The sequence below is a fragment of the Monodelphis domestica genome, chromosome 4 (genome assembly GCF_027887165.1).
Source record: "Monodelphis domestica isolate mMonDom1 chromosome 4, mMonDom1.pri, whole genome shotgun sequence".
In the NCBI taxonomy this organism is placed as follows: Eukaryota; Metazoa; Chordata; class Mammalia; order Didelphimorphia; family Didelphidae; genus Monodelphis; species Monodelphis domestica.
In genome coordinates, this window is record NC_077230.1 from 405,117,062 (window position 1) to 405,138,205 (window position 21,144).

At 45.3% G+C, this 21,144-nt stretch overlaps 1 protein-coding gene and 1 long non-coding RNA gene across 3 annotated transcripts in view; one reads left to right on the top strand and one right to left on the bottom strand.

Annotated features, from left to right (window-relative positions):
• Nucleotides 1-11,594: 11,594 nt before the first annotated feature.
• On the top strand, nt 11,595-15,224 carry HES2 (hes family bHLH transcription factor 2). Its single transcript, XM_001377177.4, has 4 exons — nt 11,595-11,786; nt 11,875-11,970; nt 12,129-12,225; nt 12,364-15,224. Exons 1-4 carry the CDS (start codon nt 11,691-11,693, stop codon nt 12,642-12,644), a joined length of 570 nt encoding a protein of 189 aa, XP_001377214.3. The 5' UTR covers nt 11,595-11,690; the 3' UTR covers nt 12,645-15,224.
• A 401-nt stretch (nt 15,225-15,625) lies between these two features.
• Nucleotides 15,626-21,144, bottom strand: part of LOC103101292 (uncharacterized) — a 69,516-nt gene continuing 63,997 nt past the window's right edge. For both annotated transcript variants that reach the window (XR_008911585.1, XR_008911584.1), the window contains one exon: nt 15,626-18,903. This is a non-coding gene — a long non-coding RNA (uncharacterized LOC103101292). The remainder of the gene's footprint in view (nt 18,904-21,144) is intronic.

Sequence of the window (21,144 nt, forward strand, 5' to 3'; positions counted from 1 at the left end):
AGTAGTCAGGCCTAGAGATGGGAGGTCCTAGGTTCAAATCTGGCCTCAGACACTTCCTAGCTGTGTGACCCTGGGCAAGTCACTTAACCCACACTGCTCAGCCCTTATTGCTCTTCTGCCTTGGAACCAACACACAGTATTGATTCCAAGATGGAAGGTAAGGGTTAAAAAAACATTATTAGTACATTAATAGAGAGAAATGTAACCAGAGAGTTTATTAATCATTCACATACTTAGAGAAGAGGGCATTACCTTATACCGAGGCTCCACCTAAATGTTATAAAAGGGAATGAGTTGGGGAAGGGAGATAGCTTGAGAACAAAAGAAGTACTCATTAGGGTATGACCCAAATGGGACTAAAGATAGATATTGAACCAATGTAGGCAATGTAGAGATGAAACTCAAGCAGAAATGTGGGAGAAGAATAAACAATATAATAGAAAGGAACACTAAAAGAAATTATAACTTGTGTTGATGCAATGGCCAATTTTACTCTGGAGTAAAACTAGGTATCTCGGTGGATAGAGCACCAGGCTTGGAGTCAGGAACACTTGAGTTCAAATTCAGTCTCAGACACTTATTAGCTGGGCAAGTCACTTAACCCTGGTTTCCTCCATTTCCTTATCTATAAAATGAACTGGAGAAAGAAATGGCAAACTGCTCCAGGATATTTGCCAAGAAAACCCTCCCAAAAGGGTTCAAAAGAGTCAGGTACAATTGAAACAACTGAACAACACAAACTTAGTGTAATATATTTTCCTCCTCTGAGCAGAGAGATGATGGAATATAGAAATGGAAGGTGATATAAGATGATGTAAATGCCACCTTGTTTTATTTAACTGGATTCTTTTGTAGAAACGATTACTGGGAAGTAAGCTATATTTTTTAAAAGTAATCAGTAAAACATTTTTTAAGAATCTAAAGAATATTCATTTAATACATATATGTGAGGATCTATTTGGTCCCCAAAATCCAATTTGCAAATAGAGTATCAAATCAGGTTGAGAGAAAAGAGTGATTTAGGGTTGAAAAATATACCTGATGGAGGCAGCTAGGTGGCTCCTCGTGGGTAGAGCCAGGTACAGAAATAGGAGACCCTGGGTTCAAATTTTATTTCAGATGCTTTCTAGCTGTGTAACCCTGGAAAAGTCACTTAATCTCTATTGCCTAGCCCTTACCACTCTTCTGTCTTGGAACCAATACATGGTATTGATTCAAAGTCAGGAAGTAAAGTCACACACACACACATACACACCCTAATGACGTGGGCTCTTAAAGGCTAGGCCTTCAGAGTGCTAGTTGTTCAGAGCTTCATTCACATAGGGGAAGGCACACACTAGGTCCACTACTCTTGTACCCACCCCACTAAGTAAGGTGCCTCTGCCTCGCATCATAAGATTGACTATTTGTTGAACTCTTTGACCACACTAGTCCATGAATATATCATGATCTGTCTTTAGTGTATCTGCTGCCAAAGCAAGTGTAATGATTGATTTTTAAAATAGGGAGTTCAAAGATAATTATTAATAAATAATATATTTATTAAATTAACCCACACTGGCATTCCATCTTTAAAATTAATTTTTAAAATTTTTAATTAAATTAATAATTAAATTTGAATTTGAATTAAAGAAAAAGATCTTCATTTTGGAGGTGGCGTGGGGTTTGGATCTGTGACTTCAGTGTAGGGGACTCTCTGCACTGAGAAGATGGGCACATTTCCTTTATCTTATAGTCATAGAGAATTGTGTGCCAGAAAGGGCTATTCCCTTCCCTCTCTCCATGCCTTCCTGAGGACATTTCTAACATTATTCACCTCTTTTCCCAGCAGCCAATGGGAGAACTTCTTCCCTCCCCTGGCTAGGTTAAGGCTCATATGCAGCATGAAAGTTGCAGTTTGGGCACTTGGTATCTAAAATGTTTGCCATCACTGGCCTAGGATCACAGAGTTAGCATTTGTTAGAGGCAGGATTTAAATTCTGGGCTTCCTGACTCTCAGGCTTTACTCATTAAATTATCCTGCTTCTTACTTTTGTGAACTTGTTTATTATTAGTTTATATAAGGATAATTTTATTTTTAAAAAGCCCAGAATAAAACTGCTCTTTGGGCTTTTGCCATTGCAGCTATTTTTTGAAAGAGATATTGGAGGTAGGTAGCTAGCTATATTCTTATAGTTTAGTTAGTAACAGTAGAGTCAATCAGGGCATGAACTGTGATCAGCCACTGAGGCTCAGTCTAATTGCAGCCCTGGAGCAGAGAAGAGTTTGCTACTTTTTCTTCTTGTTTCTGCAACTCAAACCTCAGAGACTACTTTAGGGGCACAATGGATACTTGCCATTTCAGCCATCTGAGCCCAAGGAAGTGGCAAGGGTCACTGAGTCCCATGTGTTAGGGGAGAAGGAGAGTCCAAGAGAAGTAGGTGGAAAAATTCTCACTACCAACTCCCTGTCCTTGCCTGACCCCATCATGGGCTCATTCACATTTCTTGTAGTGGAGAACTACAAGCCCTCAGTTACCTCCAGTCCTCTAACAATTGGAGGAATAGGTTTTGGTTGGTTGTTGTAAGTTAACTAAGTGTGATCTTAAAGTCAGGAAGTCTACATTAAAATCTCACTCTGCTGGGCAAATTGCTTTAGAAAATTCAAACTTTCTCATGCATAAAATGGTCAGAATATTTGCCCTGCCTGCCCACAGTGTTCTTGTAGAGGAAAGCATTTTAGAAGCCTTCAAGTATTATATTAACGAGAGTTGTTGCCTTTAAAAGATGAATGGGTTCTCTTCTTAGAAGACCCTAGTGAGTCCCCAAGCCTTTGGCTCTTTCCAGCCCAGAGATGAGGGTGGGAGAGGAGAATAGTCAGATGAATCTAGCCAGAAAGGCTCTGGTGATTACACCTGTCACTTAGCACTAGATTGTTTCTTAAGCTGCTAATGGGACATCCTAGTCTACCACCTGTCAATCTGCACCTAACAAGCTGTTTATCTCCAAGGGCTTTGTATGACAATAAGAATGAGGCTATAGTCATCCCTTCCCTTAGGTCTTTTCTCCTTGATCCCCACATTGTAAGGGATAGGAGATGCCTCTGTCTTTAACCCCTCATGTTGGGGTTGAGCAGGATTAGAGATTGAGAAGACTTCATTGTGTGCTCATGCCCTTTCCTCTCTAGCATTTGTATCCAAGGAAAATCTGGTTATAATGAACAGCAAGGACAATTGGGAAGGAGAAAGGAAGTGATCAAAAAATTGATGTAGTTTTGGGACTGTGTAGAAAGCCTGAAGCTACCAGCACCCTGACCTTTCACTAAATTCCCCTATTCTGCAATCCTTCCAGTACTGGACAAGGGACCATATCATAGGACCAGCTCTGAAACCTGGTCAAGCCTGTGCCAAGACTCTGGATTGCTACTTGGGAAAAGAAGTGAATGGGCCTGGACACAGATTCTGTCCTAATGCAAGCTCTAGGTTACCTGGTAAATCCAGTTTGGCCTCCCCAGGGCTTGGGGGTGGTGGTGATGGTATTGGATGCCAAGGTTAGCCTATTTGAGGAACTCAGAAGCACTGAGGTCTAAGAAGGGTTGAGTGAGACAGAGAGCACTTATTCCTACCTGAAGTCTTAAAAAGATGTTCTCCCACCCTCCAAAGTTCCCTTCTCCTGGAGCTGTTAACGGAGGAAGCTGTAGCATCAGAGATGGAAGGAGGGAAGCCTTTTTCTGCCTCCCTTTGAGTCCTAGGGTCATCCTCCCGGGACGGAGTGGGGTATTAGTACTTCCTGCCACAAACATTTGTTGAATTTGCTGCAAAGTTATAAATGAAGGCTTGCGGTGGTGGTGAGAGAGAAAAGAAAATAGGGGGCAGAGGCAAATTGGAAGAAAACAGAGAGGGACGAACTTCCAGTCTTTGGAAATCAATTTCGAGTGCTTGGAGCCCCCCTTTCCCCAGTCCCTACGGCAGGACAGGCGGATCGGGTCTAAGTAGTTTCTTTCCCAAGTAAAGCTGTAATAACTCTGGAGTCGGCTGCTACTCTCCTTGGTCCTGAAGTTTGGATTCAGAAAGGGAAGCAGCGGCGAGGGCCCCGGAAAGGCTGGGGGCTCAGAGCGGACCTGGAGGCCCCCCTGGCTCCTCACGCTACGCCACGTCAGGTCAGCTCTAGATTGGCCGGCCTAAGGGTAGAGACGCGCCTCTTAGGCCCACTCACCTCCACTCCACAGCCTCCCTGTGTGAGCAGCCACTGCAGACAGGCCAGGTGGCCGGTGGCTGCAGCGTCGTGGGCCGGGGTGGCTCCGTTCCTGGCGCGGGCAGTGGCGGGCAGGTTCGCCTCCTCCACCAGGAATCGCAGGCAGTGAAGTTTGCCCGTCCGGGCTGCGTGGTGCACCGGCAGAGCATCCAGCGGGTCACGCAGAGTGGGCAGCAACGAGCCGGCCCGATGCAGCGCCTTCAGGGCCTCTAGGTCCCCCTGACGTGACGCCTGCAAAGCTTTCTCCAGGGCCATGGCGGCCCTCAGCGTCCTGGGGGCGCCATCCGTTATATCTCCTAAGCCCGGACTGGCGCCCGGCTCGTGGGGCCGAGTCTCAGGCTGCTGACCCCCGCAGCCCTGGATTCCGGTCCCACTCCCACCCCCACCCCGGGGGGCCTGGCTACTGTCCTTGTGCCCCAGAAAAGACTCCTTTCTCTACCTAACCTTGTCTCTGCCCCGGACTCCGAAAGGGTCCGCGCTGCGAGAACGCAGCCGGGCTCTGCCCAGGAATTGAGGGAGATGGCCTGGACTGTCCAGGTGACCCCCTCTCTTCTCCCGCTCGTCTGCTGGGCCTCTGCCTCCGCCCTCTGTGGCCCTGGAACCGCGACGGCGGCCCAAGCTAAGCAGGTCCCGCCCTCCCCTGCCTGGGACTCCTCCCAGCTCTCAGCCCAAGGCTAGGTTTAAGTCAGCAAGGGAGGAGGGGCATCCAGAGCGACAGATTGGAAGCGGGGCTCCCAAGCCCCCACCCCAGCCACTGCTTCCGCACCAAGGTAGACCATCTCCGCTGACAAGCCCAGCACCTGGTTGATGACTGGGAAGTTGCCGTCTGGGACGCCTTTAGGAAAGAAGTGGGAAGACCATTTTAGCAAAAGCGCTGTCTTCTTGGGCTAGAGTCGGCGCTACTGCTTGATGAGGAAACTGGCTGGGGGGCGGAAGAGATCCAGTTCGGGCAAACCACTTGGTCTCTCGATCCATTTCTAACAATAGAAAGAGAGAGGAGACTGCCAGAGGCTAAATGAGGTGTCATTCGAAAGTAACTGCAAACAGGAGCTCGAAGGGACAGTAATGACCATTTAGTTCGTTACCCTCATTTTCAGAGGACAAAAGTGAGTCTCAGAGAAAGGGAGTGACTTGCTTAAAGTCGGTCAAGACTGGAACCCGGGTCACCTGCCCTTCTAAACCCTTTCAGCGATCTTTCCCGGCTTTGGGGGTGCAGAGAGAGGTAGGGTGGTGGCGGTGGCGGTAGAGGGGTAGTCCGAGGTTTGAATGCAAGAATCCATTTCGTCTGATTGATCCCATCTCTGACGAGGACCTAGGGGAACTCCGTGTAGACGTGTGGGTGAAGCACACATGCAAAGCGCCAACGCGAGAAGCTTTTTGGGAGGTCAATTTGTCTGAGAATAGAAAGTGGGCGACAAGTGCAGACCGCGCGACCTTGGCGGACAGCGGCTTTATATACTCATCTTCCACTTCTGACCCCAGGTCTTCCTCGCTGAATGCCAAGACCTCAGCAAGGCCACAGGGTGGCGCTGTGCGGAGAGGGGAAGTTCTCGGCTCCACTAGAAGAGCGAATAAGTGGCAGAGAGCCACCAGGGGAGAGACACTAAGCGGCCCTCTCCAACCGGGTTCATTCAGGCAGGACCCGCCATTATCCAGAGGCCCCATTCTCTGTCCTAGGCCTTCTCTCTTCTTCTTTTCATTCTTCTTTACTAGATCTTCAACCAGGTCACCACCTACTAACCTGGGTGTTTCCCAAAACTTGTTCATGTTCCCTCTGTGCTATCTCTATTGGTGACCATACCAGCTTTATTGCCTTCAACTCTCACCTCTTTGCTAATAACACCCCGGTTTACACATCCAGCCTCAGTGTCCTTCCCAATTTCCATTGTGGCAGGGCCAATACCTCTTGGACAACTCGTTAGATGTCCTCTAGGTATCTCAGACTCAAAATGTCTTGAACAGAATTCATTCTCTCCCACTGCCCCCATTCCTTCCCTCTTCCCAACTTCTTTAGTACCATGGAGGACAAATTCATGTTCCCAGTCACCCAGGCTGATAATCTGGGTATCATCCTCTTCTCCTCACCTGAATTCATCTCATATATCCATTCTATTGGCAAATATTGTGATTTCTACCTTAGAAAAACTCTCTTATTCATTCTTGTCTGCCTACTCATGCAACTGTCATCCTGGAGCAGGCCCTTACCTAGGAGGAGTAACTAGGAAAATCAGGCAATTATGCATACAGAATTTTGCCTTTTAGCTCACCTTTGAAGGAAGTTAGGAATTCTCAGAGGCAGAGGTGAGAAAGAAATGAATTTCAGGTATCAGGGACAGGCAGTGCAAAAATGTCCAGAGAAGGGAGATGGCATATAGCAGTGATGGTGAAACTTTTAGAGACAGAATGCTGTGCCCCAACCCCAGATTGTGTGTCATGCCCCACCTCACCACCTTACTCTGGACAAGGGAGGGAGAAAGGGCAGGGAGTGGCCTGGGAACTCAACTCAGGGGAGGGAGTAAGCATTTCCATTGGGAAAAGGAGTGGGGAGGTGCAGTGGAGAAGGGGAAGGGGACAGCTCCACTCCAGTTCCTTTGCCTTTCTAGTAACTAACTCTGTCTGGCAATGGTGTGCATGCCCACAGAGAGGTCTCTACATGCCAAAGATGGCACACATTCCATAGGTTCACCATCAGGGGAATATAGAATATGAAGAACAGTAAGAATGGTCTGGAGGGTACAGTTTGAACCACAGAGTTCTTGAAGGAAAGCAATGGGAAATAAAGATGGAAAAGTGGTTTGAATCCAGATTGTGAAGGGCTTTAAATCCAAAACAGAGAAATTGAGGTCTGATCTTACACTTAATATGGAGCTATTAGAATTTGGAGAAACCTTCATTTTTCAGAGTGGTTGTTGCTTACCCACAAACTGTAGAATGCAGTTTTGGCATTTTCTACTGCCTTTCCCATGGCCTTTTCTTCACCTACTAGTGCCCTCATGTGGCTCTGACTACTCAAATACTCTGTTTTGGTGCCCCACACAAGACAACCATCAAAGGTGCTGTTGGCTTCTCATTCCAGAGTAGAGAACTCCATTTAAAACTCTGGCTCCCATGGTTAATGGGAAAGAAGTTTGATTATTCATTTAAAAAACCAAAAGCCCAAGCCTGTAATGAATGATTATTGATTGATTCATTATTAAAATGTATATATTATTATATATTATTATATATTATATAAATTATTATATAAATTATAAATTATATAAATTATATATTATTATATATATTATATATGTATATATAAACAATGATTTTTTTGGTTAATCAATAATCAAGTTGCATTTTACAGATGAGGAAACTGAGGCAAAGAGGGTTGAATGATTTGACCAGGGTCATATAACTTGTGGGTATCTGAGCCATATTGGAACTTCAGAGGATGAGTCTTCTTGATTCCAGACCCGGTTCTCTGTCCAATGTGCCACCCATATGCCTATAGTATATGTGCCACTTCTCTATTAATTAGAACATTATGATGATCAAAATAATTCTTTTTCAACCAATCTTGATGCAGCTTGATTATTCACAACAAATACATTTATTTAACATTTTATAAAGAAGCTTTATCGTCTGAAGGAGATACCAAGATAAGGAACCTTAAACTTTATTTCATCTTGTATGAATGATGGAAAGGTTTTACCATGCCTTGAGGAGTTTGTGGGCAAACAGTATCAAAGGTATCAAAGTGGATATACTGGACTTGAAGTTAGGAAGACTCAGCTTCCTGACTGCAAATCTAGCCTCAGACACTTATTAGCTGTGTGACTCTGGGTAAGACACTTAACTGGTTATCTCAGTTTCCTCATCTGTAAAATGAGCTGGAGAAGGAAATGACTCACTACTCCATTATCTTTTCCAAGAAAACTCCAAATGGGGTTACAAAGAGTAAGAAATTACTGAAATGACTTAACAAAACAATGAAGTATTTGTATTTTTAAAAATTCTAACCTTGTCTTAGTATCAATTTTATGACAGAATCACATCAAGGTAATAGGGATTAAGTGACTTTCCCAGGGTCACACAACTAGGAAGTATCTGAGATCAAATTTGAACCCGGGACCTCCCATCTCCAGATCTGGCTCTCTGAACCACCTGAACCACTGAACCACCTAGCTGCCATATTATATGAGTGAGTGTACAGATAGATATATCTATCTATCTGTACACTCACATATATAATCATTAACCCTAAAAATTCCTTAATTTGAGGAATCTTTTTGTGAGTATTTCCCTGTCACCTACCCCTACCATCTAAAGAACAAGGGTTGATAACTTTGCAGCTCATGGCTCAATGGTTTCTGGAGACAGTTTTGGGGATCTATATGGATGTGATTCAATTGTGTGCAGGGTGTTTGTAAATTTATTTTTGTGCAAACTTGAATTTGTTCAAGAGAATCTACCACAAACATACTGTCTGAGAGATGTGTGAGAAAGACCTAGTGAGACTCACCTGAATAGTGAGACACTATAAAACTTGTTTGCTTTTCCTTTAAAGATTGGTCTCCCAGCTTCATGTCTTTTCACACTTTACCTTCTACTCAGCTGTCAGTGGTTTTTCCTAAATTGAGGATCTGATCATATCCTTTTATTCAGTGAGCTCCACCGGCTTCATATTACCTCTAGGACCAAATATAAAACCCTCTTTTGGGTTTTAAAACAGCCCTTCAAATCTGACCCTTTCCTACATTTCCAGTCTTTTTATGCTTTATATCTCCACCTCACTTTTTATGCTTTATATCTCCACCTCACTTTTTATGCTTTATATCTCCACCTCACTTTTTATGCTTTATATCTCCACCTCACTCTTCAGTCCAGAGTCCACAGCGTCCTTGCTTTTCCTTTCCCAGGACACTGACATCTCCCAACTTTCCATCTTATGGAAACTCTCTGTCTCCTAACTTCCCTGGTTTTCTTCAAGTTTCAGCTACAGTCCTACCTTGTGTAAGAAACCTTTCCCAGTCCTCCATTATTTTAGTATCTTCCTGCTGATATTCCCAACTCATCCTTCACATTATTATTGGTTCCTCCTTTGTTTTGGAAGAGTTTCATCATGATATCATAGGATGATGTCTGGACTTGAGCATGAATTGGATTAAGTGAGGCAGAGTTGTGCAAAGTCTTCAGCCTCACTCTCTTCCATAGTCATCCAAGTCTAGTGGCAAGGCAAAAGTTAGGTCTACTGGCAATGGGTCATGATGCAGTGACTTTGACTCTGATCAGGCTCTAAGTGTTCCACAGCACCTACTTCAGCTCCTTCAGGGTCATTGGAACAAATTGTCCTCATCTGCCCATTCAGCTGGGAAGTCTTCACTCCTCAAGATTGGAGTAGACATCACCTAGCTTGTGTAAGGGTTTGAGACTTCTTGGTTACTTTCAACCTGGCTTAGCTCATCTGCTAAGACCAATGTGGCCAATGTGCGTGCTACAGCTTCTTAGAGCCACAGGTGAGAGTTGGTGAAAGGCAGATGAACTACCCTGAAAAGGGCTCAGGTAAGCCCTTACACCAGCGGTGCTAATCCCCAGCCTGTATACTGTTTGTATATAGTTGTTTCCAATTCTCCCTCATTAGTCTGTGAACTCCTCCAGAGCAGGAATTATTTTGTTTAGGCCCTTTGTATCCTCTGAGCTTTCCACAGAGCCTGGCACATTACCGACACTTAATAAATGCTAGTTGGCTGACTGGCAAAGTCTGGCTCATTCCTAGCTCTCGTGCCTTGAGACCGATCCCTCCTCCAATCTACCAGCCTCTGCCTCTCCTCCCACCGTTCAGATTTCCTTCTTCTGAGTCCAGTCCCCAGAGGGAGGGAATCTCGGATCCTTTAGCACCTGGGACAGCGCCCGGTTCTGTTGGGAATCGGGTCTTCCGCCTAAGCCCTGGGACTTCGAAGTCAGCACAGCCTGCAGGTCACCGAGGGCTAATTGAGGAAGCCGGTAGAGTTCTCCCTAGCCTTCTTCTCACCGCCTCGACTTTAAAGCTACATTCGCGAAGGGATGTTCCTGGGTTAGAAAACAGCTGCGAGCCTAGACTTTAAGCACAGGTCGGATCCAGAAGCCGAGCGCGTCCCTAGGCTCATTGCTTCAGTACTTAGTTTCTTCTCCATAGTTCTTTTACCCTGCCCCACCGAGTCCCCGTCCTTCTCCCACGCACCTCGGAGGCTCAGCTCCGCTCTAGCCCTGCAGAAAGGGGCAGGAGGGAGAAAGGGGGAGTCAGCTCCCAATCCGCCCAACAAATAGGAGCTGCGGCCGCCCAGTCTGTTTGCAATAGCAACAGACAAGCGGAATGGCCCGAGAGACAGACAAAGAGACAGAGAGGAGAGGGGAGACAGAGACAAGAAAAAGGACTGAGAGATTGGAGAGGAGAGAAGTCAGAGAGAGGAGAGACAAAGCGAGCGGGGGAGGGGGAGAGAGCGAGACAGACGGAGAGAACCTCTGGATCCGAGAGAGTAAAGATTCGCCACTTTCTAAGGCTTCTACGTGTGACCTAGGGAGTTCCGGACGCGCCTCCCCATAAATCCTCATATTTGGCTCAGGTTCCCACTCCTGGAGCACGTTTAAAACGCTCAAACCAAAACAAACCGGGGGCGAAGCGGGGAACGAGCCAAAATTCTTAATAGCTTTTGTGAATGAGGCCCGAACTGCGCAAAACCGTAATTTGGTGCTAGGGCTAGGGCTGGGGGTGGGAAGGAGAGAAACGCGAACAGACACTTGTTTGTAAGCCGATAGGAGACCAGAAGGGCCTGGGGTCCTAGAGAACAGATACCTAGAGGCAGGAGGTGTGTAAAGAGTAATATAGATCAGAGATTTAGAGGAGGGCCAGCCCGTTTTCAGTCCCCCTGAGGTGAGAGCAACCTCCCTCTTAGTCCCTGGGTTGCAGGCACCTGTTAGTGGTGGGCTAGGAGACCCGGAGGAACAGGGATGTAAGTGGGAGAGCGCAGAAGGGAGAACCCTGGGTTCCTAGTGGGAGCAGAGCAGTCAATTCCTTCCGAGGCTTCGAGGCGTACTCGCCCTTCGTTGTCTCTCCTTCGGATCCTTTGGATTGCCTCACAAATTGCAGTCCTGGCCTGGCGTCCCAGTCGGAACCCTCCTCGCCGCGGGCGTCTCCTCTCTGTCTGCACCTTCTCTGCCCCAGGGCGCCCTGTCTTGATGCCAGGACCCGAACCAGGAGCAGATGGGGCCAGTAATCTCCCCGGGGATCCACCCCTTCCTCGTCCCTCCCAGCCGCCGCCTCCTCCTCCTCTTCTCTTTTCTCAGGCGGGAACAAAGCCAAGAGGTGGAGCCGGAGGGGCGGGGGTGGTTCCTTATAGTCCAGGTGGAGGCGATCCCCCGAGCATTCGCGTCCCAACGCCGGGTTAGAGAGTTAGGCAGGCCTGCCCGGGAGCTCGGCAACAGCTCAGACCCAGCTGTATGTCTCCCCACAGCGATGAGCCGGTTGCAGGGCGCGCCTTCCAACCTAAGATGGGGGTGCCTCGAAGGCCAGGGGACGCGGCAGAACTGCGCAAGGTAAGTTAGCGACGGGCTGTACAGCTGGGGAGTGGGAAGGAGAGGCTGGAAAGTGACAAGCCCAGCCCCAACCTCCCTGTTCCTGCAGACTCTGAAGCCCCTGATGGAGAAACGCCGACGGGCGCGCATAAACGAGAGCCTCAGCCAGCTGAAGGGGCTCATCTTACCCCTCATCGGCAAGGACGTGAGTGCAGCTGTTGCCCTCTGTGCTGAGGGTTTGGTGGCGGTCTCGGAGGGAATCTAAGAGGGTGGGAGTCGGTGATGTCCCTGGCGACACCCAGGAAGGTTCTGGGGGTCCAAACGACGCAGCCCCCTCGAGATTTCTCCTCTTGCTCCCCATAGAGTTCCCGCTACTCGAAGCTGGAGAAGGCAGACATCCTAGAAATGACAGTGCGCTTCCTCCAGGAGCTGCAGACGTCCCATTGCTATGCGGCTCCCAGTGAGTGGCCTCTCACTAACGGGATCCAAGTGAGCACCAGCTTGGACTCGTTCCCCTCCCCCCCCCCCCCCCGTCCCCAGTCCCTCACTTCTTTTGGGGCGGTCCGAGACCCTGACTCTTGGCCTTTTTTCTTTTCAGACTTAGCAGAGAGTTACAGAGAAGGCTATCGGGCCTGTCTCAGCCGGCTAACTCGGCTCCTGCCCACCTGCAGCCTCCTTGACGGCGACGTGTGCAGACGACTCCTGGAGCACCTGCACCGAAGCGCCTCGGGCCAGTACCCTCTTGGGTTCCCGGACTCCCGGCGCAGCCCCAAAGACTCGGGCTCTGAGTCCCCGGATGGAATGCGGTTGGCCTCCTCTCCTCCTGGATCTGCCTGTCCCCCTGATCCCCCACCTTCTGGACTCTGGCGCCCCTGGTAGCCTCCTTGGAGGCGAGAGGGACAGCGTAGAAATCAGGACTTATTTGGAATCCCAAGGAAAGGAGAAAAGTGGGCCGAATCTCCTCGGAAGTGAATGGAGTCCCTTGGAACAGAGCCCCAGCTAACCCTAGCCCTGTGGATTCTCGAGGCCCCGACTCCATTGCCCAGCCTTCTCACAGCAGTTGCACTTTGGAGCTTCTGGTTTCTTTACAGAGGAAACCAACAGGCTTTTTTTTTTTTTTAATAGCTTTGTTAAATGTCCCCTCCTCCAGGAAAGCCTTTTGCAGAGATGCTGACCTCTCAGTACCACTGTGCTGAGGGCGGAGGGGAGGGAAAGGGCTCAGCATATTGGAGAGATCCTGAGCTTGGACCCTGGTCCTCAGAACGAACTTCATTTCCCTGGATGCAGAAGATCGCTGGGGCCGGGCTGTTGGTGTCCCGCCTGTCTCTTCTGAGAGATGTCTGGGGATGGTTGCCAATGCTGAGCTGCCCAAAGCAGGTTGCAGGATGACCTCCCTCTACCCTGGCTCCCAGCACGAGGATTAGAGCTCTCCTGATGCAACCCTGACCCCACCCCAAGGGGAAGATGGGATGTGCAGGGGGATCTTTGCCCGGGCTTGTCTCCCCATTGAGACAGGTCAGAGCAAAAGAAGCAGCAAAAGCGTTGCGGCTTCAGATCTAACAGGAGAACCTTTTGGACAGGAGGAAGAGAGCCTGGGACAGAGCCACCAATCTAACCAGCAAAGGTCTATGGTGACTTAGAAGGCTTTCCAAGGCACCACCATCTGCTGGGCAAAGCTAAACAAATGCTTCCCGGTCTTCTTCCCTGCAGGCTTCTGGGTCAGCAGGATCAAAGCCCCTGGTGTTCCCACTCACCTCCTTTGCTCAGCTTTGCCAATTACCATTCACGTTTATTAAGTGACTACCATAGGAAGGGCCCTGAAACAAAGTAGAAACTCCTGGGAACCTTCCTAGGGCTTTGCTCAGGGGGCCTGAAAGTTAGCCTCTAGAATGAGGCTGCCTTGAGGGGAATGGTATTCTAGACCTGGCACTCAAGAATTAGGGAGAGAAATTGAGTCCAGGCTAAGCTTATGGAAGTTAGGTATCCCCCAAAGATCTTTTCCTCTTTTATTTCTTCAGGAAAAGCCACCAAAGAGAATGACTCTTGTTTCAGGATCCCTGATGATGATTCTTCCCCAGGACCTGAGCCTCAGCCTTTCTCAGTGGCTCTATACCTCCACTAGAACCTTTTAAATCTCCCAAACCTTTTGATGTCTTCAAGTACAGGGAGCAGGAATCTACTAGACTAGGATCTTTAGAAAAAGATTTGGAGATCTTTAGGAAAAGATTCAGAAAAATATATCCTAGATGTAGCCAAAAAATGGAGTTCCTGGTCATTATTTGAGGTTTTTTGTTAGAAGGCTGAGGTCCATGAGCCTTCCTGGGGACAAGACTGTGGTTTTGGTGCTCTAAAATATGAACCCTTGTATTTAGGGGAGGAATTTTATTTTCAAATTCTCACAGATAGTCCTATGGACTCAGCTTGGAATTTCATTTTTGGGGATTTCTGTTTGACATCCCAAAACTAAAAGGAAGAACTATTTGGATTTTCCTTTCACATATTCTTACCAGGTCACCCTTCTTCCTGTCCAAAAGGTTGCACTGTCAGATCTGAAGCTGCTTTTGCTCTGACCTGCCTTAGGTGGGGAGACAGGCCTGGACAAAGATTCCACTGCACACCCCATCTTCTCTGCTGGGGTGGGGTCAGGATTGGAGCAGGAGAGCATATTGGTTCTAAAGTCCAATATATTTCTAGTTGGGTTTTTCTGGCAATGAAAGTACACCCTTATGTTCAACCTCTTTTAAATGCCTAGCCCAGCAACCAGACAAACAAACATTTGTTGATGATGAGGAATAATTGACTTCCTTGGGAACATCTCTAGTTCCTGGATCACTATGTATTCAGAGAAACCAGTCAAGGGCAGGAATGAGGAATTCCCCAGTTGTGGTCTCTGAATCCGTGGGAACAGAGGAAAGTTATGCCAAGAAACAACCAAGATATGGTAGAGAAATGTGGAACCACCTCCCTCATTTTCTTCTGCCAGCCACTCCCTTCCACTTTTTTTTTTTAAACCTATGCCTTTGTCTGAGGATCAATACTAAGTATCAGTTCCAAAGAACAGTAAGGGCTAGGCAATGGAGGTTAAGTGACTTGCCCAAGGTTGCACAGCTAGGAAGTGTCAAAGGTCATATTTGAACCCAGGACCTCCCATCTGTGGGCCTGGCTCTCTACCCATTGAGCCACCTAGCTGCCCCTCCTTTCTACTTTTTAAAAAACAGGTAGCTGAAGACAAGCTCAGAAGTGGAAAATGAATTCTCTTATTTCTTCCTTTCACACAGAAGTTAAAGATTATATTTTTTTAAAAAACGGTGCTTTGTTATTTTGCATCTGAGAAATTGTATTCAAAGGAAAATGTCTATATACATAGGATCATAGAAAAGGATTATACCCCAAATCGTGTTTTTTTTTGTACAGCTTGCATTTTTTAAAAAATATAATAAATTCTGCATGTTAGTTTCAGAGCTGTCTTGTTTGTGTCTGCTTCTGAGCCTTCTCTTATTTTCTTTGTAATTTTTAAAAATGCTGCAATGATTCTCATTTATTTCTTTTCTCCAAGTTTACACTTTAACCGTGACAATCAAGTAGAGGTAAAGGATCTAGGCCAATAAGACTGACTGCTTTTGAGTTCCCTTTTCAGGTCCTGATGTTCTACCTGAGGCCAAGGCAGGAAGATCAGGTTTGCATACCTTCTGGTGTGTCCTCATTTCAGGGTTCACTCACTGCCCCATGATATGAGTCCCAAGGTAAGGTGGTAGAAGGTCAAGAGCAATATCCTAATATTCTCCCTCCCTCCTTCCCTCTCTCTCTTTCTCACTTTCCCTCCCTCTCTCTCTTTCTCTCTCTCCCTTTCTCTTCTCCTATCTGTCTCTTCCTCTCCCTCTCTCTTCCTTTCCTCTCTCTCCCTCACTCCCCCCCCTCTCCCTTTCTATCCCCTCATCTTTCTGTCTCTCTCCAACCCATTCATTCCATTAGAATTTCTGTTCTTGTTTCTTGTGTAGTAATTGGGTTGTCTAGCCATCCTGACCCTTGCTCCAATACATATTACATTAGTATGGAGATTGGCAATATTTCAGATGATGTTGCAAATCCATTTTGAAAATGGTGGAGATTTGAATGACCCGACTTGAGGGAGAATTTGAAGTTGTTTTGCTCAGGAAAATACTTGCTCATGAAAATTTTGAAAGGCATTAAATATTTCTTGTGGTTCTGTCATGTCTGACTCTTCATGACCTCATTTGGGGTTTTCTTGGCAAAGATACTGGGGTGGTTTGCTATTTCTTTCTCCAGCTCATTTTACAGATGAGGAAACCAAGGCAAATAAGGTTAAGTAACTTGTCCAGGATCACACAGCTAGTTTTTGAGGCCAGATTTGAACCCTGGTCTTCCTGACTCCAGGCCAGGGACTCTTTCCACTTCATCATCTATCTGCTTATGTTTTAGTAAGAGCCTATTGTTATTTTTTTATTTTTAAAAAACCCTCACCTATCTTAGAATCAATACTGAGTATTGGTTCCAAGGCAGAAGAGCAATAAGAGCTAGACATTGGGGGTTAAATAACTTACTCAGGGTCACACAGCTATGAAGTATCTGAGGCCAGATTTGAGCCCAGGACCTTCTGTCTCCAGGACTAGCTCTCCTTCTAGTAAACCACCTACCTTCCCCTAAGACCCTATTATAATGCTACTTTTAGGAAAGAGAATAATATAGCCAAAAAGTGAATTTTCTTGTCATTATTCTGAGTTTTTTTTTTTGAGAGCTAAAAGCTGTGAGTCTTTCTAGATCCAAGACTTTTGATTAGGTGCTTTAGGATCCAGAAATCTTTGTCTTTTCTTGACAGGCTTTCCTTGTTATAAGGAATTGCATAATACTGCATTTATAGGGGACTATAAGCTTCTTGGAGTCAGGGATTATGAATATTGCTCATGTTTGTACTCCTGCATTCTCCATATCACCTCACACAAGCACTTACCCATAGTGGGTGCTCAATAAGTAATCTATTAAATGAATGAGTTGGTGAGCAAATGGCATGCTTCAGGAACAATTTGATAGGGATACAGACAGATAAAGCGCTTAGTAAGTGCTTTCTGTGTGCTGGGACCTGTGCAGGGGAAGAGAAAAAAAGGTGATCCCTACCTAGAAGGAACTCACATTCTAAAGGGGGATGACAATGGGTAGAAAAAGAAAAAGAAAAGTTTCTCAAGGGAAAAGACTCCCTTTCAACAGAGATTCCATGTTTTCCCATAACCCCTTCCTCCCTGTGGTAGACCTTTATATTATTGTAGTGATATCATTCATGGAGGGACAAAATCTACACCTGGAGGGTAGAGAGCAGATTGTGATTATAAGTATAATCAAGAAGGTGTGTGTGAAGGAGTTTCTCACCTTAGATCCATTATTTTGTTAAACCTTTACCTTCCATCTTAGAATCAATGCTGTGTATTAGCTCCAAGGCAGAAGAGTGGTAAGAGCTAGGCAATGGGGGTTAAGTGACTTGTCCACAGTCACCCAGGTAGGAAGGTCATCCTGGTTCTGAGCCACCTAGCTGCCCCTACTTCTCAGTAATTTTTCATGAGGAAGGTGAAGCTATTTTTTACATGAAAGGGGTAGTATTTATTATAGGAAATAAATCATTGAATCCCTTGGTTTATTTTTCATTTCAGTCCATTGAACTCAAACCTGGTAGAGAACCAATCTCCCAGATGGAAAAATAAGAGGGGTATAATGGTAGATTGGAAAGATCACAGAACTGGGAGATGTGGGTTCCTGTCCAGGTTCTAACATTAACTATGTTTGTGACTGTGGGCAATTCACAACTTGCTTGGAATTCTGGGTTCTCATTTATAAACTGAGGGGGTTGACTCATATGGCTTTTAAAACCCCTCAGAATCGATGATTCTGAGATCCTTCCTAAGTCTTGGTTTCCTGTTTGTAAGACAAAGAGGTTGTACTATTTAATGCTGAGGGTTCCTTCCAGAGAAAAATTCTATGATCTAACTACACTAAATCCTTCTTTAGGGAAAGGTTAATCATATATATGTCTCACTTATATCAAAGGCTTCCTAACTCAACTAACTAAACTTTACTGGATGTAAAGTTATTTATTGATTGCACAGAGGTAGGTATGTTGTACTGGTTAGAGCTCCTCTTCTTAGTCAGGAAGACCAATCCCTCCTCATACACTTAATAGCAGTATGATCCTAGACAAGTCACTTTACTTCTGTTTGCCTTCTGTCCTCTGTAAATTGGGGATAATACCTCATAGATGAGAAACAAGTAAGACAATATACATATATAAAATGACATATAAAAGTTGATCCTAAGTAGAGTGGGCAAATTCTATTATTGTTGCTAGATATTATGAAAGAAAACTTTTGGGATATGTTTTTAGTTTCATAAAGAAAAAAAATTGGCAAAACTGACTCCCTCCTCTCTAAATTAGGACTCAAGCTTCCTCTTGATTCCTTATAGTCCTTTCCTAGTCAGAAATCTCAGTGACTTCCTGTGGAACTGATGCTAAATTACACTAAAGATTAAGGCATGGGAGGGACATGTAGCATTGCAAGCCTGAAACCCCACACACCTTCCCCAGGAGTCTCTGGGCAAGGAGCTCAGTGGGAATGTGAGCCGGAAGACACAAGCTTTTGGAGGTGACAGTTGCATGCCTGGGCTAGGTCCTTTGCCTGAGGCTGGGATATGACTCTCCCAGTAGAGCACTGAAGTACAAGACTTACCCAGAAGGGTTTGGCCCATAGCTCCTTATTGATTGAGAAACAAACATGCTAGGGGGAAGGTATCACCTGCTTCTAGATGCCCCATATCTTCTGGGTGTCCCCTTATCACTAGCCCTCTGAAATTGACCTAGTTCTTTCTGAAGAGGTTCTGATGGGCAGGACTTGGCTGAGCCAATCTGCTAGATGTCAAAACCTGACACAGGATGACTTCAATCATCTCGTCTTTGGTGGGTGCCCACCTCAAGCTGTCGATGACCATTTAAAAATGCCTAGAAGACCATTTTTCTTCTTGGTACAATGGCCAGCTCCTCTGATAGTCTCTCTTAATCTGCTTCCATGAATCCCTTGAAACTTTATTGCTTTATTATCTCGACTTGACTGATGGAAACTTCTGTAAGATTGTCTCTCTGCAACATAGAAGGAGTTAAAATAATTTAAACACAAAGGAACTCATCCTTCAGGTGAATATATCTCTGATGATATTTAATATGAACTCCCATTTCTATTCAACCCTTTTCTCAAACATTGATTAAGAATCTACTCTTGGAAATAAGTAGAACTGGAACAACATTGTACACCATAATAGCAAGATTGAATGATGATTATCTGTGAAAACTTGGCTGCTCTCAGCAATGCAATGATCCAGGATAATCCTGAAAGACGGGGAACACTATCCCCCTCCAGAGAAAGAACTGCTGGAGTTGTCTTTCATATCAGTGCATCTTTGGTTTTATTTCATGGTTTTGGTTATGTATGACTTTGCTCTTACAAGAGTGACCAATATGGAAGTGTGCTTTTCATGACAAAAAAAAAATCTACTCTTGCGTTGCAAGATCTCATGCTAGGTGTTGCTCCCTCATGAGCCCCTGCTGGGCTAAGGAGGTACAGGTGTCTGTTCTGAATCTGCCTTATTTTTTTTAAACCCTTACCTTCTGTCTTGGAATCAATATTGTGTATTGGTTCCAAGGCAGAAGAGCAGTAAGGGCTAGGCAATGGGGGTCAAGTGACTTGCCCAGGGTCACACTGCTAGAAAGTATCTAGGGACATATTTGAACCCAGGACCTCCTGTCTCCAGGTCTGGCTCTCTATCCACTAAGCCAGCTAGCTGTCCCCTGAATCTGCCTTATATTTCAGGTGTGGAAATTCAGACTTAAAGATATGGAATGTCTTCTCCAGGAACCCAGAGCTCATTAGCATCAGAGCCAAATATCTACTCTCAATCTTTTGGTTCCTGGGTTCTTTCTTCCCTCTACATTACTCTGCTTCTCTGAAGAGGCCCTTCTGGAAGGCTCAATATTTTTGCAGGTCTCCACCTGCTACCTTGGCACCAACTAATTGTGAGTTCAAGTGTAGTTTCTATGAATGCAAGAGCAAAGTACCTGATTGCCAGAGGGGGTTCATATAATAAAGTTTACAAATTACTCTTCTCCCATCTGCTAAATCCTAGGCTTTCCCAGATAGAGCCTCCTCTCAGTTTATCTAATAACAATGACAATAATAGCTAGCAGTTACATAGTGCTTTAAGATCTGCAAAGTACTTTACATATTTTATCTCATTTGATCTGCAACTGGGTATATTAATGAAGTCAAGATAGAGTTGGGCATTTGTGGCATCCCAGATTCTATCTGGGAATATCTGTTTTGAGTGGAAGCAATCATATGGAGCCAGGACTTCAGAGAGGGGAAGAATTGAATCATTAACTGGTGTTCACAAAATAAATTAAGTCAATCCTCTAAGGTCCAGCTGAGGCAAAATTGTTGAGTTTTCAGAAAGTTGTCTGGTCAAAGGAGTCATCAAGAAGATGTGTGACCCTAGTGCAAATATAAATAATAGGGAAATAGGTCTTGATCAATGACACATGTAAAACCCAGAGGAATTATGAGTCTGCTTTAGGAGGGGGGTTAGAGGAGGGCAGGGAAAGAACATGAATCTTGTAACCATGGAAAAATGCTCTAAATTAATTAATTAAATAAAATTTTCCAGATACCCCCGCAAAGAAGGTATGTGAGCGCATCTTATAATTTTAGGGAAATATATAGAAATTGTTCTTTGATAGATAAGAAATAGACCCATTGATTTGTGGATTGTAACACATTAAGGTGCATACCACTGCTGTAACTTCATCCCATACTCTACCATATAAAAGAAAAAATCATCTTTGAAGTTGAGGTAGATTTCCAAAGTAAATGGTCAAACGTCCTTCTGAGATTCTTTTTTCTTTTTTTGTCTATCGCTTATTGGGTTTGGGCATTTACTACTGATCTTTTCATTTATACTAATATAATCATTATGCATATTATATTCCTGTTTTTTTTTCTTAAATCCTCACCTTCCATCTTAGAATCAATATTGTGTACTGGTTCCAAGTCAGAAGAGCTGTAAGGGCTAGGCAATGGGAGTTATGTGACTTGCCCAGGGTTACACAGCTGGAAAGTGTCTGAGGTAAGATTTGAACCCAGGCCCTCCCATCTCTGGGCCTGACTCTCAATCCACTGAGCCACCCACATATTCCTGGTTTTATATCACTTCCTAGAAATATTTCCTGGTTTCTCTGAATTTTTCACATTCATCATTTTTTAGTTCCCAATAAGACTTCATTATATCCAAATACCACAATTTCTTTCATTGTTCCCCAACTGATGGGCTC

What these genes read in the sequence shown, in the direction of transcription:
- HES2 (XM_001377177.4), top strand. Translation starts at nt 11,691, where the DNA reads ATGTCTCCCCACAGCGATGAGCCGGTTGCAGGGCGCGCCTTCCAACCT. An exon ending in TACCCCTCATCGGCAAGGAC is followed by an intron (nt 11,971 to 12,128) that starts GTGAGTGCAGCT and finishes TGCTCCCCATAG; the next exon opens with AGTTCCCGCTACTCGAAGCT. An exon ending in CCATTGCTATGCGGCTCCCA is followed by an intron (nt 12,226 to 12,363) that starts GTGAGTGGCCTC and finishes TTTTCTTTTCAG; the next exon opens with ACTTAGCAGAGAGTTACAGA.